This window comes from Malaya genurostris, chromosome 2, assembly GCF_030247185.1.
Source record: "Malaya genurostris strain Urasoe2022 chromosome 2, Malgen_1.1, whole genome shotgun sequence".
In the NCBI taxonomy this organism is placed as follows: Eukaryota; Metazoa; Arthropoda; class Insecta; order Diptera; family Culicidae; genus Malaya; species Malaya genurostris.
The window spans coordinates 339,809,726-339,822,823 of record NC_080571.1 but is presented as its reverse complement, the minus strand read 5'-3'; the positions used below and the strand labels follow the sequence as shown (position 1 = coordinate 339,822,823).

General features: G+C 37.3%; 1 protein-coding gene across 3 annotated transcripts in view; it reads right to left on the bottom strand.

The window, feature by feature from the left end:
* Positions 1 to 4,430: 4,430 nt before the first annotated feature.
* The window catches only part of LOC131431767 (retinaldehyde-binding protein 1-like), a 33,838-nt gene continuing 25,170 nt past the window's right edge, over positions 4,431 to 13,098 (bottom strand). For 2 of the 3 annotated variants that reach the window (XM_058597643.1, XM_058597644.1), the window contains one exon: positions 4,856 to 6,014. In XM_058597643.1, the coding sequence (XP_058453626.1) occupies positions 5,799 to 6,014 (216 nt within the window). In that variant the 3' untranslated portion in view covers positions 4,856 to 5,798. The other variant, XM_058597645.1, reaches the window with a different exon arrangement.

Sequence of the window (13,098 nt, the reverse complement as noted above, 5' to 3'; positions counted from 1 at the left end):
CTCTATCTCACGGTGTAATCTACAGGATCAACAACCCCATAATATTTCTCAAACTTTTTTTGGTTTCAGTTTCTGATTTCGGAATCATTTCATAATTTCCAGTAAATTTTGCAAATAAGTAATTTCAGCATGTTAAAATTGGGATGCCAAAACTTATGTATCGCTTTTTAATACCCATAACTTACAAAAAGTAACACATATAACGCTTCGTAACACCCAAAACTTATTTAAAAAATAAATGTAACGCTTCGTAACGACTATAACTTACACAGGGTAACGTTTCGGAATGCCTAAAACTTAATAAGAAACAACGCATGTAACGCATCGTAACGCTTGCACTTTACAAACGAGTAACGTTTGTAACGCTTCATAACGTCTATAACACATAAAAAATAACGCATGTAACGCTTCGTAATTATAGTGATTCACAAAAATGTAACCCATGTAACGCTTTGTAACGCCTGTAACTTACAAAAACGTAAAACTTCGTAACGCTCCGTAACGCCTAAAATTTGATAAAAGTAACGCATGTAAAGCTTAGCAACAACTATTACTCACAAAAAGTAACGCATGAATCACTTCGTAACGTCTATAACTTACACAAAAGTGACGAATGCACCGCTTCATAATTATTATGATTCACAAAAAAGTAACGATTGTAACGCTTTGTAACGCCTATAACTTAGAAAAAAGTAACGCTTCGAAACGCCTATAACTTACAAAAATTTAACGCATGTAACGCTTCGTAACGTTTTCAACTAACAAAATTGAAAAGCTTCGTAACGCTATAACTCATTAAACCTACTAAAAGTAACGCATGTAACGCTTTGTAATTATTATGGTACTCAAAAAAATAACGCATGAAACGTTTCTTAATGCCAAAAACTTATACAAAGTAACACATAACACGTTTCGTAACGCCTGTAACTTACAAAAAGTAACGTATGTTGTGCTTCGTTCATTAACTCAATGTTATGATCACTTTTGATGGTACTGTCCTTTCTCTAATAGTCGATGTTAATTATACTCGAGCATCAAAAGGCTAACGCCATAATTGTTCCAGCTACCTGTCGCGGTTTTGGATGACTTTCCCCGCAAGAATGCGAATATGACACCGGAGAAAAATGTTCGATCCATGTTTCGTCCATTGTTTCATAAAAAGGAAAAAATCCTTTTTATTGCGACTAAACAGTGCAGAACAGCTCTCTGGATCGTTGATGCGAACATGGCACCCATTTGGAAATGTTTTTGAACAACTGTTTATTAATTTGTTTCGTGCGCCGCACAGTGGGCTAAAACTGGAAAAAAGATGGTCAAAAGTCTGTACTGACTTTCACTGATTTTTAATAGCTAACGTGTCTTCGAAGAAGTTTTACAAGATTATTTTTAATGTGGTACACATTTTTGTTTTCTATATAGGGGTGCAAATTAGAAACTCAAGAAAAATACACGTAGAAATGTAGTCAGGTTTTGAACAATTACAGCTCAGTCAATTTTGTATCAATTATTAATATTATGTCACCATTTGATTGGAAATATTTCTACGTATTGATTTGAATGATCATAGCCATGTATTTTTAATTGTATATCATTGAAATGTTGATTAATAGCTAGCAGTGTCCTATTTTGTCTGCAAAAAATCTCCGGCATACCGGATTTCCCTGCCATAGTCGACGCTTTTGAAGGAGTGAGCGATATATCACAGGGAAAGCATCGCTCTGATTGGTCAATCGAAGCAAAAGCGAAACTGTTGGAAGCACGCGAAGCTATAAATATAAGCCAAATTATAGCTAACGTTTCAGTCCTACGCGTGGCATGTTAGAGGTAGGTAGTTGCTAGACAGGAAGACAAAAAGTTCCATAAAACGATTTGAAGCTGTAATTGGTATGCTCTGATCTTATGTCATGCAAGATCGGATGAAATTCCATGTTATGTCGTTTCGCCTGAGAAATTGACAACTACCCCAGGGTAAATTTTGAGTGTATAAGATTAATTTCTAATTTATATAAGATGAACTCGTAGAATGGTAGTAATGGTAGAGAAGCGCTATAAAGATAACTGCTTGCATACAAAACTTGAACACAAGCTAGGCGAAGAGAAGCTTAAATATTTATATCCGTATCGCAAGCATGTACAAACATATAATTGCATACATTTGGGCTATTGATGTAATTTCGTCGGATACAAAACAAATATAAATCACGACAAATAGGGTCTATATTCTGGGTTCGCGCGTTAGGTGTTGGTTCCTAATAAAGATCAATCTAAGCAGACTCTTGTGCATTTGCGGATTCAAAAGTGTGACGATTAATTGAAAATGTCGATCATTAGAAATTTTGGTTGCCTTGTTCCACATCAAAAGCTCGAACAACCCCATGGGGCTGATCCTTGTATGTCATCTCGGGTTCTCTTAAATCCAGCTCTCAGCTGTCGATGAATTGAGTGTTGCATGAGTCTTCCAGATGGCGTTCGTAAATATCTATGCTGGCCGCATCGTTCGGTCCGTGTTGGTCCGCGGGAAACACCTCCAGGCTACGAAGGCCCGGCGGGTGGCCCGCATGCTGGTTTTCGACTGGAGCGGTCTTTCGTGGGCGGTGATGGTGATGTTACGGAAGAGAATGAAAAAGAAAGTTAATATTGTGGAAACGGGGTAAAAAGGGAATGTGGGAACAAAATGTCTGAAAACGACAGAGATCTAATTAGGGGTTGTCCATAAAAGACGTCACGCCGCAAGGGGGAGGGGGGTGTTTCATAAAACGTGACCTTTTGTGACAGGGGGGAGGGCGGAGGTTTTCGGAATATGATGTTCAATATTTTCAATGAGCGCATTTTTGAAATACCTAATTATATTACTGCTTTGCCCTATTTCCTGAAAAAATCTCCACAATAAACGTTTACATTCTATAGGAAAACGTGTATTTGTTGATGTAAAAGCTTCTTCTTGTAAATTCGGAAATGACGGAAGATCAGTACCGATGTTGATCGATGTGATTTTAAATTCACTGATCAACTGATCATGAAAAGATTCTCCGGCAGTGATCTCGTTTTGATGAGGTTTTGGTTTTTATTTTCGCAGCCCTCTATGCTACATTAAAGAAATATTATTCTTTACCTAAAACAATAATATATCTTTGTACCTCTTGGAGGAATAAAACAGATGATTTAAATGTTTCATCAATTTCAACCGAATACTTTTGTTAATTTATATAAATGATATTAATAAAATTATTCCGATGATTTTGTAGTTTTAGGGATATTTTTTAATCTAATGACAGCATGTAATAAATCGATTTTTCCCTCATATTTGTATGGTTTATCATACATATTGAGAATGTATTGAGATGAATTTTATTTATTTTGAATTCGTGACATGTGACATAGGGGGGGGTGGGGGGTCTTTACTTCTGTGACAATTTGTGACAAAGGGGGGATGAGAAGTCAAAAATCGTCAAAAAAAGCGTGACGTCTTTTATGGACAGCTAATCCAATATTGCAAAAAATGAAATGAAAATTTGTACTGAATGGGACTGATAACTCGCATACTTTACATACAGACATGAGTTGATATTTTTTCACAGTTTTACTGAACAAACCCTCAACTTTTATTGCAATTTCTGAGAGTATATTGAGGATAGTTTGCATTCCTCAAGCTACCTCAAAAATGGCGGAAATCGATATGGGACTGATATGCGAGTATGGGCAGTGTATGAGACATTGTAATCTTGAGTTTATCTTTGAGTTTACTACATTTGATCAAAGCAAACCTGTCAGAGTGAACGCGTTGCGGTAAAAGTGCACCGCATCAAAACGCTTCGCATCGCTTCGCAAATCCCGTTCTCTTTGACAGCAACCCTAGGTTGATGTCCGAGTGAGCGCGGAACGCGGACCGAAGCGAAGCGATTCAATGCGATGTACTGTTTTCGCATCGCATTCACTTTGACAGGTTTGCTTTTATCAAATGCAATCAGCTCGCACGCGCGCTTGTCACTCTGACAGCAACCTTATGAAGAATTGTCCGCTTGGCTGGAATATGATCTTAAAATGGTTTTCAGTAGACTTTTGCGGAGTTTAAAGTTTTAATGCGAGATTTATGATGTGGCACTCAAAACTGTTACAAGTATTTTAAAAAAAATTATAAATGTTACTAAATAAAATAATTCGTCTTATTGGTGTTGGTTAAAAAATTGGTGGGGACGAATATTTTTGAGTTCGCCTCGGGCGCCTGAAAGGATCATTACGGCTGTTTGTGACGATGCAGTTCATTTTTTCACCATTTAATATTCTACGGAATTCGTTTTATGTGACAATCAGTTGATATTGGAACAATCTACAAAAGAAATCGATTAGTAAGGTATTAAGATGTCCAAGAAATTGTCAAAGGAATGATTCCAATTTTTCTCCTTCTACTAGAAATAGTGAAATACAGTAAATTACAATTGAAAACATGGTAACTTTATTATGAGTATACAATTTAATACACGAGCAAAAACAAACGATTCTTTAAAATTCCATGTTGAAATGATAACAATAAAAAAAACTAAATGTTGGTGTTGTAACAAAAACAATTCGATTAATTTGCAGATACAAATCCATTTGTACCGGTTCGATTAGTGATTTGGATCGAGCTTTTTTTCTGACCAGATTTCATATCTCAAACCCGCTACTCAGTCTTCGGTGCAAAGCCACACTCGTTGTATCGGCGGATGTGGTCCACGTATTTGTCCACGCATGGGTACCAATCCTTACCGGAGTAGTCAATCTCCGGCAGCTCGCCGCCGTAATTCTTCGGTAGCACTTCCGGGCTGAGGTACTGGTGGAACTTTTTCATGTCGTTCCCATGGAAGAACATCTGCAACAGAAGGAATGTGATTGGATTAGCGAAAATCAGTTTCAGTTCAATGGACAATGATGGTTTCAAAAGGCTCGGGTGATTGATGGAAAAATAACAAAACCCAAGAAGACGCAATTCCCTTTTTAAGGGGGCGGCCTACTGCGTGTGATGCGTAAATTGAATGGCAACAATCTGCTCTGACGCTTGTGTCGAAAATGTCAATCATTCGCAATAGGTCACCGATTGTGAGCAAATAGTAAACAAGAGTGACGTTTCATCTGATTGTGGTTTATTTTTAGAAGAAGGAAGTATGTCTGGAATCGTTATAAATTCGCATCTTTCACTATGAACATGGTCATTGAATAGTAGAGCGGCATCGCGATCACTTCACTAGAAGCTGTTGCAAAATAGGTCACTAAAAAAAGTGAACAGAAACAATAAAAAAGTTCAAACCGAATTGATACAAGTTCCGTTCCGTTCGTGTTTTGACCGATGCGTTTTCAAGGTCAAGTGAAGGGAGATAAAGAAATGTTCATCGACGTTCTTTGTATGTATTTGTTTGAATACAATGACTATCGAGACTATCGCTTTTAATGCAGCCTACTTGGATCCTCGACAATCAAAATTTTTATCGTCCCAACAAACATTTTTTTTTAAATCAAAAACTAATTCATCCAATGAATTTCTCCGATCCAAGAGACTACAGTAAGATAAGTCTGTCGTTTCCTTCCCTGACTACTAAGTCAATTGAAACGTCATTGGACACTATTACAAATAATAACAGCCCTTAATGGTTTCTAAAAATGTTTATTCAGACAAAATATTTTGACTACAAATTAGCTAGCACTTAAGTGGATTTTAAAATACTTCAGTCATTGGGATATTCGAGAAAAAGTTTAAGTTTGGATATTCCGAAATAATTTTGAGCTTCTTCGGAGAACGAAATTCAAGCCAAAAGCTTTAAGTGTTACAATTTCTTTTCGAAATATTTCTGCAATCCGGGATCACTGACCAGACCGAACGTGTTCCACTCGTTGATGTGGTCGATATAGCGGAACACACAGGGATACCAATCGCGGCCCCCGTAGTCCATCATCGGCAGTGTGCCACCGTAGTTCCCGGGCAGCCGGTCCGGGTCGATAAACCGGTGAATCTTACGCATGTCGCTACCGTGGAAAAAGATCTACGACGAGATGAAAAAGAGTGTGAAGATTTTTTCAGCTTAATTTGCCAAATTTCCTTCATGTCTCACCTTTCATACTTGCCAAAAAGAAAATTTTTGAATTTTGGTTTTTTGTCCAGTTTTGAAAACCAACGGGATTGCAGTTTTTGATTTAGTAATTATACTTTCTCACTTCAAATATTGCTGATTAGACTCATATTTCAGATGGTTTAAATGATTAGGGATTCAAAATTGAATTAAACACCGGCCGGGCAAAGTCTGACCGAGCGACCGAGGGTCTGTTCAATTGGGTTACCTTCTGAGTTGTGTTTTATCACATCCAGAGTAGTTCAATTGGTGAAATGGTTTCTCCGAAAAGCAAAAAATTGCGAGTCTCGAGTCAACAATGGAGTAGTTTTTTTAATAAGTTCATTCTTGTTAATTTCTCAATCAGTCTATTTTTCGTTGGTATAGATAAGATAACCTAACAATCAGTTTGCTTTCAGGCGAAAAAAGGACTACGGCCGACAAGACAAAATCTAGAAACAACGTTCACAATGAAGTTTTCAGTAACATCTGCGACGAGGACGTGTCCTTGCGTCCAATCAAAAATGTGAAGCAAAGTGAGACCTGTAACTTTCTCCTGAGAACATTTAGCCCAGAATAGAGATGGGCTAAACCGTTCATTTGAAAGATCTGCTCAGAACTTGATAGTTTTACCGAAAATACGTATTTAATGGAAGAAAAGTGCAGCTAAAGCGCATCAAACGCTTGTGGATGTTTATGGTGATAATGCTCCAACTGATAAATCATGTGGGAAATGGTATCGACGTTTCCAGAATGATTATTTCAGCGTTGAAGACAGGCCTCGCTCTGAACCACCAACAACAACAAAAAAATCGAAAACAAACAGTTCGAGGCATTACTCGATGAAGATCCGAGTCGAACACAAGAAGAGCTTGCAGAATTATTGAAAGTTTCTGATACGATTCTGTTCCATGGGAATGATTGAAAAGCAAGGTAGTTGGGTGCCTTATGAACTAAGTCGAGAGACATTGAAATTGCGATTTTTCACTTGCGAGCAGCTGATTCAAAGGCAAGAAAAAAAGGGTATTTTAAAATCGAATTGCTACTGGCGATGACAAATGGATATTCTATGATGATCCCAAGAAAAAACATATACTACGCTATGCCCAGTTAAGTGTTGCCATCGATCTCAACATCAACACCAAAGCAGAATATTCAGCAGACGCTCACAAAAGTCTTAAAAAAATAGTTGGAAACGCCACAGTGGGACATTTTGCCACACCCGCCGTATTCTCCTGACATTGCTCCTTCCGATTGCAGGTTGTTCCGAAGGATGCAGCATGATCTGGCAGGTCATTGGTTTGCTTTTTTCGTAGATATCGCAAATTGGCTTCGAACTTGGATCACCACAAAAGACGAGACATTTTTTCGAGATGGAATTCGAAAATTGCCTAATAGGTGGGAAAAAGTAGTAGTAGTAGTAATTGATTAATCTTTAATTTCATTTTACTTTGAAATGTATGAATTTTTTACTTTAAATAAACGGAAATACGGCAATCCGTATCTAGAATTCCCAAATTTTAATGGTTTTTAAAGAATATCAGAAGTCCTCATCTTGGATTATGAAACGACCTCAAACATTATTTTACTCTTCACATCCGTTCTGAAAATATTTGCCCGACATGATAAACATTAGGTTTGATTCAAAATAAATTTATTTGTAAGAGTTTATATTTACTTTTGTCTTTCGAATCTGTTCTCAGGTGCCAAAAAATCCCCATCAAACGTTTCAACAAGACCAAATTGATTGTAGAAGTATATTACAGAGAAACAAAGAGATTTTCAAGGACGGAAGCATCGGCTGAAGGAGAAGAAAGACGTCTTTTCTTATGTAAAAAATGCGAACGGAGGAAAAGAAACCCTATTCTGAGTTCACCTAGTGATGTGATAATGCCTTTCGTTTTCATCGATACAATCGAATTATGTTTTCCTTTTTGCCTTTCTCTATAGAAAGGTTATATACCATTCGACTCAGTTCGACGAGATCGGAAAATGTCTGTGTGTGTGAACTTTTCGAAGATATTTGAACGCGCTCAATTTTCTCAGAGATTGCTGAACTGATTTTAACAAACTTGGGCTCGTTTGAAAGCTACTGTCGGGCCATTAATCAAGTTCGAAGACCAAATGGCTGTGACTTTTGGTTCCGGAGACACGTAACCGACAAAACACGTTCATTTTTACCGCTCTTATACATATAAGGGTGCCAAAATTTTGGGATCACCTCTATTTTCGTTAAGCTCTAGTGCTCAAAAGTTTAAGCACCTCGAAAAAAGGCTTCATGCAAAATTTGACCTAAATCGGACATGCGTAAGGGGTGCTGCCCGGTGGTAAAGGTTTGACAATTTTCGATCTTGAAAAAGCACCGATCTTGAAATTTCCAAAATCAAAATTTTTTTTTGATGCCGAAACTCTCAAAACTGCATGAAACATCGAAATTTAGTGTCATCTAAAAAAAAATTTTTTTTTTTAAATCAACTTTCTGGGACTTGATATTTTTTTCTAAGTCCCAAAAAGTCGATTTTTTCCACAAATTTTTTTTCGAGATGACACTAAATCTCGACGTGTGAACTACTCGAATCAATCTGAATCAATTGGTGTCAAAATTAGTATCCGAAATTATTTAATAAAAGTATGAAATATATTTTCATGAGGCTGTTATGAAGGAACAGAAAGGCATTATCACACCATTAGGTGGATTAAGAAGGTTTTTTTTGTTAAGTTAGTTTAGTTGATGATTCTGAGCAGTGTTTGGCCATGTTTAAACGTAACAAACCGGAATCGATATGTGACACTGGATGAAACATGGATTCATCAATGCACTCCGGAATCAAAACGATCGTCATCTGAGTGGACAGTAACTGATGAATCTCGTCCAAAGCGTCCGAAAGCACAACAATCGGCTGGAAGGGTTAAGGCATCGGTGTTTCGGGATGTAGTGCATGGTGTAATATTTATCGACTATCTTGAGAATGGAACTACCATTAACAGTGAACATTATATAGCGTTATTGGAGCGTTTGAAGGTTGAAATTGTAAAGAAACGACCGCATATGACAAAGAAAAAATGTTGTTCCATCAAGACAACGCACCGTGTCACAAGTCAATCAAAATAATAGCAAAAATGCATGAATTGAACTTCTAATTGCTCCTACTTTCACCGTATTCGAGAGTTTTGGTTCCCAGCGGCTACTGGCAGTTCGCAGGTCTGAAAAAATGCTCGCCGGTTAAAGATAAATCGTTATACAAAAGTGATATTGAAATGTTAGAGCGGCGCTGAAATGATTGCGTTGCTCTTGATGGAGATTACGTTGATGAATAAAGTTAATTTTGAACCCAAAACATCGTGTTCTCTTTTTTAGGCCCGGGACTTTCCAGCCCATGTGTTACTACTATATTTGAATTTCAGTTAGTGAAAATCGATTCAACCACACTGTTATAAAAAAGTGAGCTCCATTTTAATGATTTTAAACACTGTTTCCGAAATTTCCGAAACCGAAAACTGGATACCGGTACAGTGAAATTCAGATCGTTGAACCATTAGATAATATTATCTACGAACTGAAACAGTTTTAAGTCCCATTCAAAATGATTTCCTCGATTTTCTGCACCTTCGATTTAAATGGCGTTTTTTTAAATAAATAACGGATCCAGTATAACCAAAACCATTTCGTATGGCCATAACTTATTAGAATATTTTACGATTTTCTAAGATGATTTGATTCTTTAAACATTTTACCTTGTAATGTTAGAACTTAAATTTTTTTATGGGGCTATCAGAGCTGCTAATTTGAGTTTTCTATCACAAAAATCTCATATGAGTCTATTTGGCTTTAGACTATCTTGATCTGTAAAATAGGGAAATTTATTAGTCAATTTAAAGATTTCGCTACTCTTCACATGGTTACTTATGAAAGAAAGAAAACTCTTGAAATTGATGTTTTAACTCTAAGCACCCTGTCTCCTGAGCCGGAAGTTTAATCTGAATAAAAATAGGGATATTCTCATGGTATCCGACGCTATTTCCATTTTTTGGTACATGTTATTCCGTAACCGGAAGTCGGATACAAATTAAATTTGAGAACTTTGTATGAGATCACAAGTGAAATGTGAACCTTCAAGACTAAATCTCCTAACACATCCCAGACCACACGCACTTAACAAAAACCCGTAAAAGCATCCTTCCACGAAAACCTAGAAACCTACATAAAAAAAAGGCGGGTGGGTAATGTCAGAGATATAATTGGATGTCGTGAATACAAAAAACAACTGACATGTTCCTTAACACTTTCGAATATCAATTAGTTGATCAATTGTATGAATTATGCAAGCATTCACCTTTTTCAAATTTTTCGCAAAAACAAAGAAGGCTTCACTTGATCTCGATTACTATGAATTTCACACAGCGAAAAGTGCACAAATCTAACCAAACTGTTCTAGATTTGCACTAAATTGAGGATATTTATCTTCGATTTGCGAGCAAGAAATCCTAATAGTTCTTTAGAAAACTTTTAAAGCCATTAGAACGGCTGATTTTGAGTGATGCTCTCCACCGTTGTTTTTTCATCAATGCAAATGACAGGCAGCTGTGACGTAATCGTTCTTGTCGGAAGCGAAACTAGCTTTGCAAACGACACAAAATACATCTGCTCGCAGTGGCGATAGAATCCAAACTGATCCAATTTTTGTTAAGAGGTTTCTTTTTACGTGATTTCGTTTGTAGCTTTTTGACTAATGGGCGGTCCTAACGGCTATAAAAATAGCAGCATATAGAATTTTAATTTCGATTATTTCATTTTGGATTCGCATTTCATTGAAAGAAACTATCCGGATGCTGTACGGTATTCATTCCTGTCTTTCAGAAAGACCAAATTGTGCAACTCACTACGATATTAAGCACTGGTCGGAACATTTTTCTACAGCAGCAGATATTTTGTACAGCAGCAGATATTTTGTTCTCTTCCTGAGAAAGCGTTCTGATTGGCTGGTGTTGACATGGGTCAAATGAGACAGGTTTTTAAATAGTGTACTATTGGAATACTTAAATACTGTTGCTATTCACGTTTAATCTGAAAAATCTCGATCCTATTGGTAGTTGGATTGTATATATCCTTTCACAGATCAGCTTAGAGCTTTAAAAATACGAGAAAGGCAAACGCGCCTTATGAATTATCCTCTTTGATACTCGTGTATACCAAACATTTCAACAAACTTATGTCGTTTTCGTTTTTAAATTGCACTACACTGGTGTAGCGAAAGCTGCACTGAAACCGTTCGTTTTTACCAATTGCACTACACCAGTGCTACACTTTTTCTGCACCGATACCACTGGTGTAGCACTCATCAAAAGTTTGGTGTAGCTCTGTGCAATGGAATCGTGTATTGTAGTCAATGGTTACTGTTTATGTTTTCGTCATTTTTGTTCGTTTATTCATGCCTCAGTGTAGCACTGCACCGGTGTAGTGCAAATTAAAAACGAAAACGCCATTAGGTTCTTTTAAAAGCTTCTGTCGGGCCATTCATCTAGTTCGTAAACCAAATGGCTGGGATTTCTGGTTCCAGAGATATGATGGTATAAATGACGTAACCGTCAAAACATATTGTTTTTCATCGCTCTAATATTTACAAGCTTGCCACCTATTTTTGGGCCGGATCAGGGTCATTTCGCCGAAAGCCATTTCGCCGAAAGCCATTTCGCCGAAAGCCATTTCGCCGAATGCCACCTCGCCGAAAGCTATTTCGCCGAAAGGGTCATTTCGCCGAATCCTGAAATCGTCTTAAAATCGTAATTAGAATTGATTTAAAATAAAGACAGATGAAAGATGATAGCGTTTACGCCCGTTTCGTTGACCTACAATTGTACTTCTTGAATAAAGATTGATTCATGTACCTTAGAACGGAGTTCCCAATAAAATTTGTTGACTATTAGCTACTAAGCATCGAAGCAATTGCATAGGTGTATCTACCAGGCAAATGTATGTGGTATTTTCCGTTTATTAAGTGAAAATGAAAAAAAAATTTATGCGGCTGCGCCACATCGTTTTGGTTCATGTGCTGTCCGACCTCGCTAACTCTCGTTCGGACCTAACTAAAGCAAAGGAACCTAGCTTTGAGTAGACCGGGCAAACCAGGATTGACCTCTCCATCGGTTCAAAACTTATGGTTTGCCATACTGAAGCCATGTACAAAGTTTCATCCAAATCGGAGAAGGTCGAGTCCGATGATCTGCTAAGCATTTCTGAAATTGCTCAGTAGTGTTTCGCCCATCACAACCATTTGAACCATTTGGCCTGATGATGCCACCGACCCATAATCCACACAAAACAGTGACTGTTTTGGGATGCATTGGTACACAGTTCGAAAAAATCTAGTGATTTTACATCTTATAACATGCACATAAATGTCGCGTCGTATTTCACTCAAATTTATATTCAAGAACATGTAAAATTATGTGATTTGAAAATCACATGGCTTGAAATCGAATGAAATAAAAAACAAAAGATCGATAGGAACAGCGCGACTCGAACCGAGAAACATTAGCTCGCAAAGCACGGCAGTAATCGACTGGGCCATATAAGCACATATCGGCTCAATGGATTATTGATGCATATAAGTCCACATAGCGAATAATGGTAGCCGAATGCAAATTACACTCGGAGTCTGTAAAGTTCTATGAGAATGGAATATTTAGTCTTTGACAAGTTAAATTGTTATGAATTGTGTCGGTTGTAGAATTACATCACCTGTAAAATTCATAATATATTTCTGTGTAGCTCTTCACTTCAGAAGCGGAAATTTTGCTTGTTGACGTAATTATTCAACCAGAAATGAGCTTCGTCACTGAAGACAATTTTTCGATAAAAAAAAAGTGGATCTTCCTCCAACTTTGCCAGCGCTCACTCATGATTAAATCATAGACCAAACGGAACAAGTTTGACAATGACACAAGACACGATTCACGCGTGATCTGTCGGAAACAGTGTTGCTAATAAGATACCAGCAAAAAATCACCCTTTGTAATA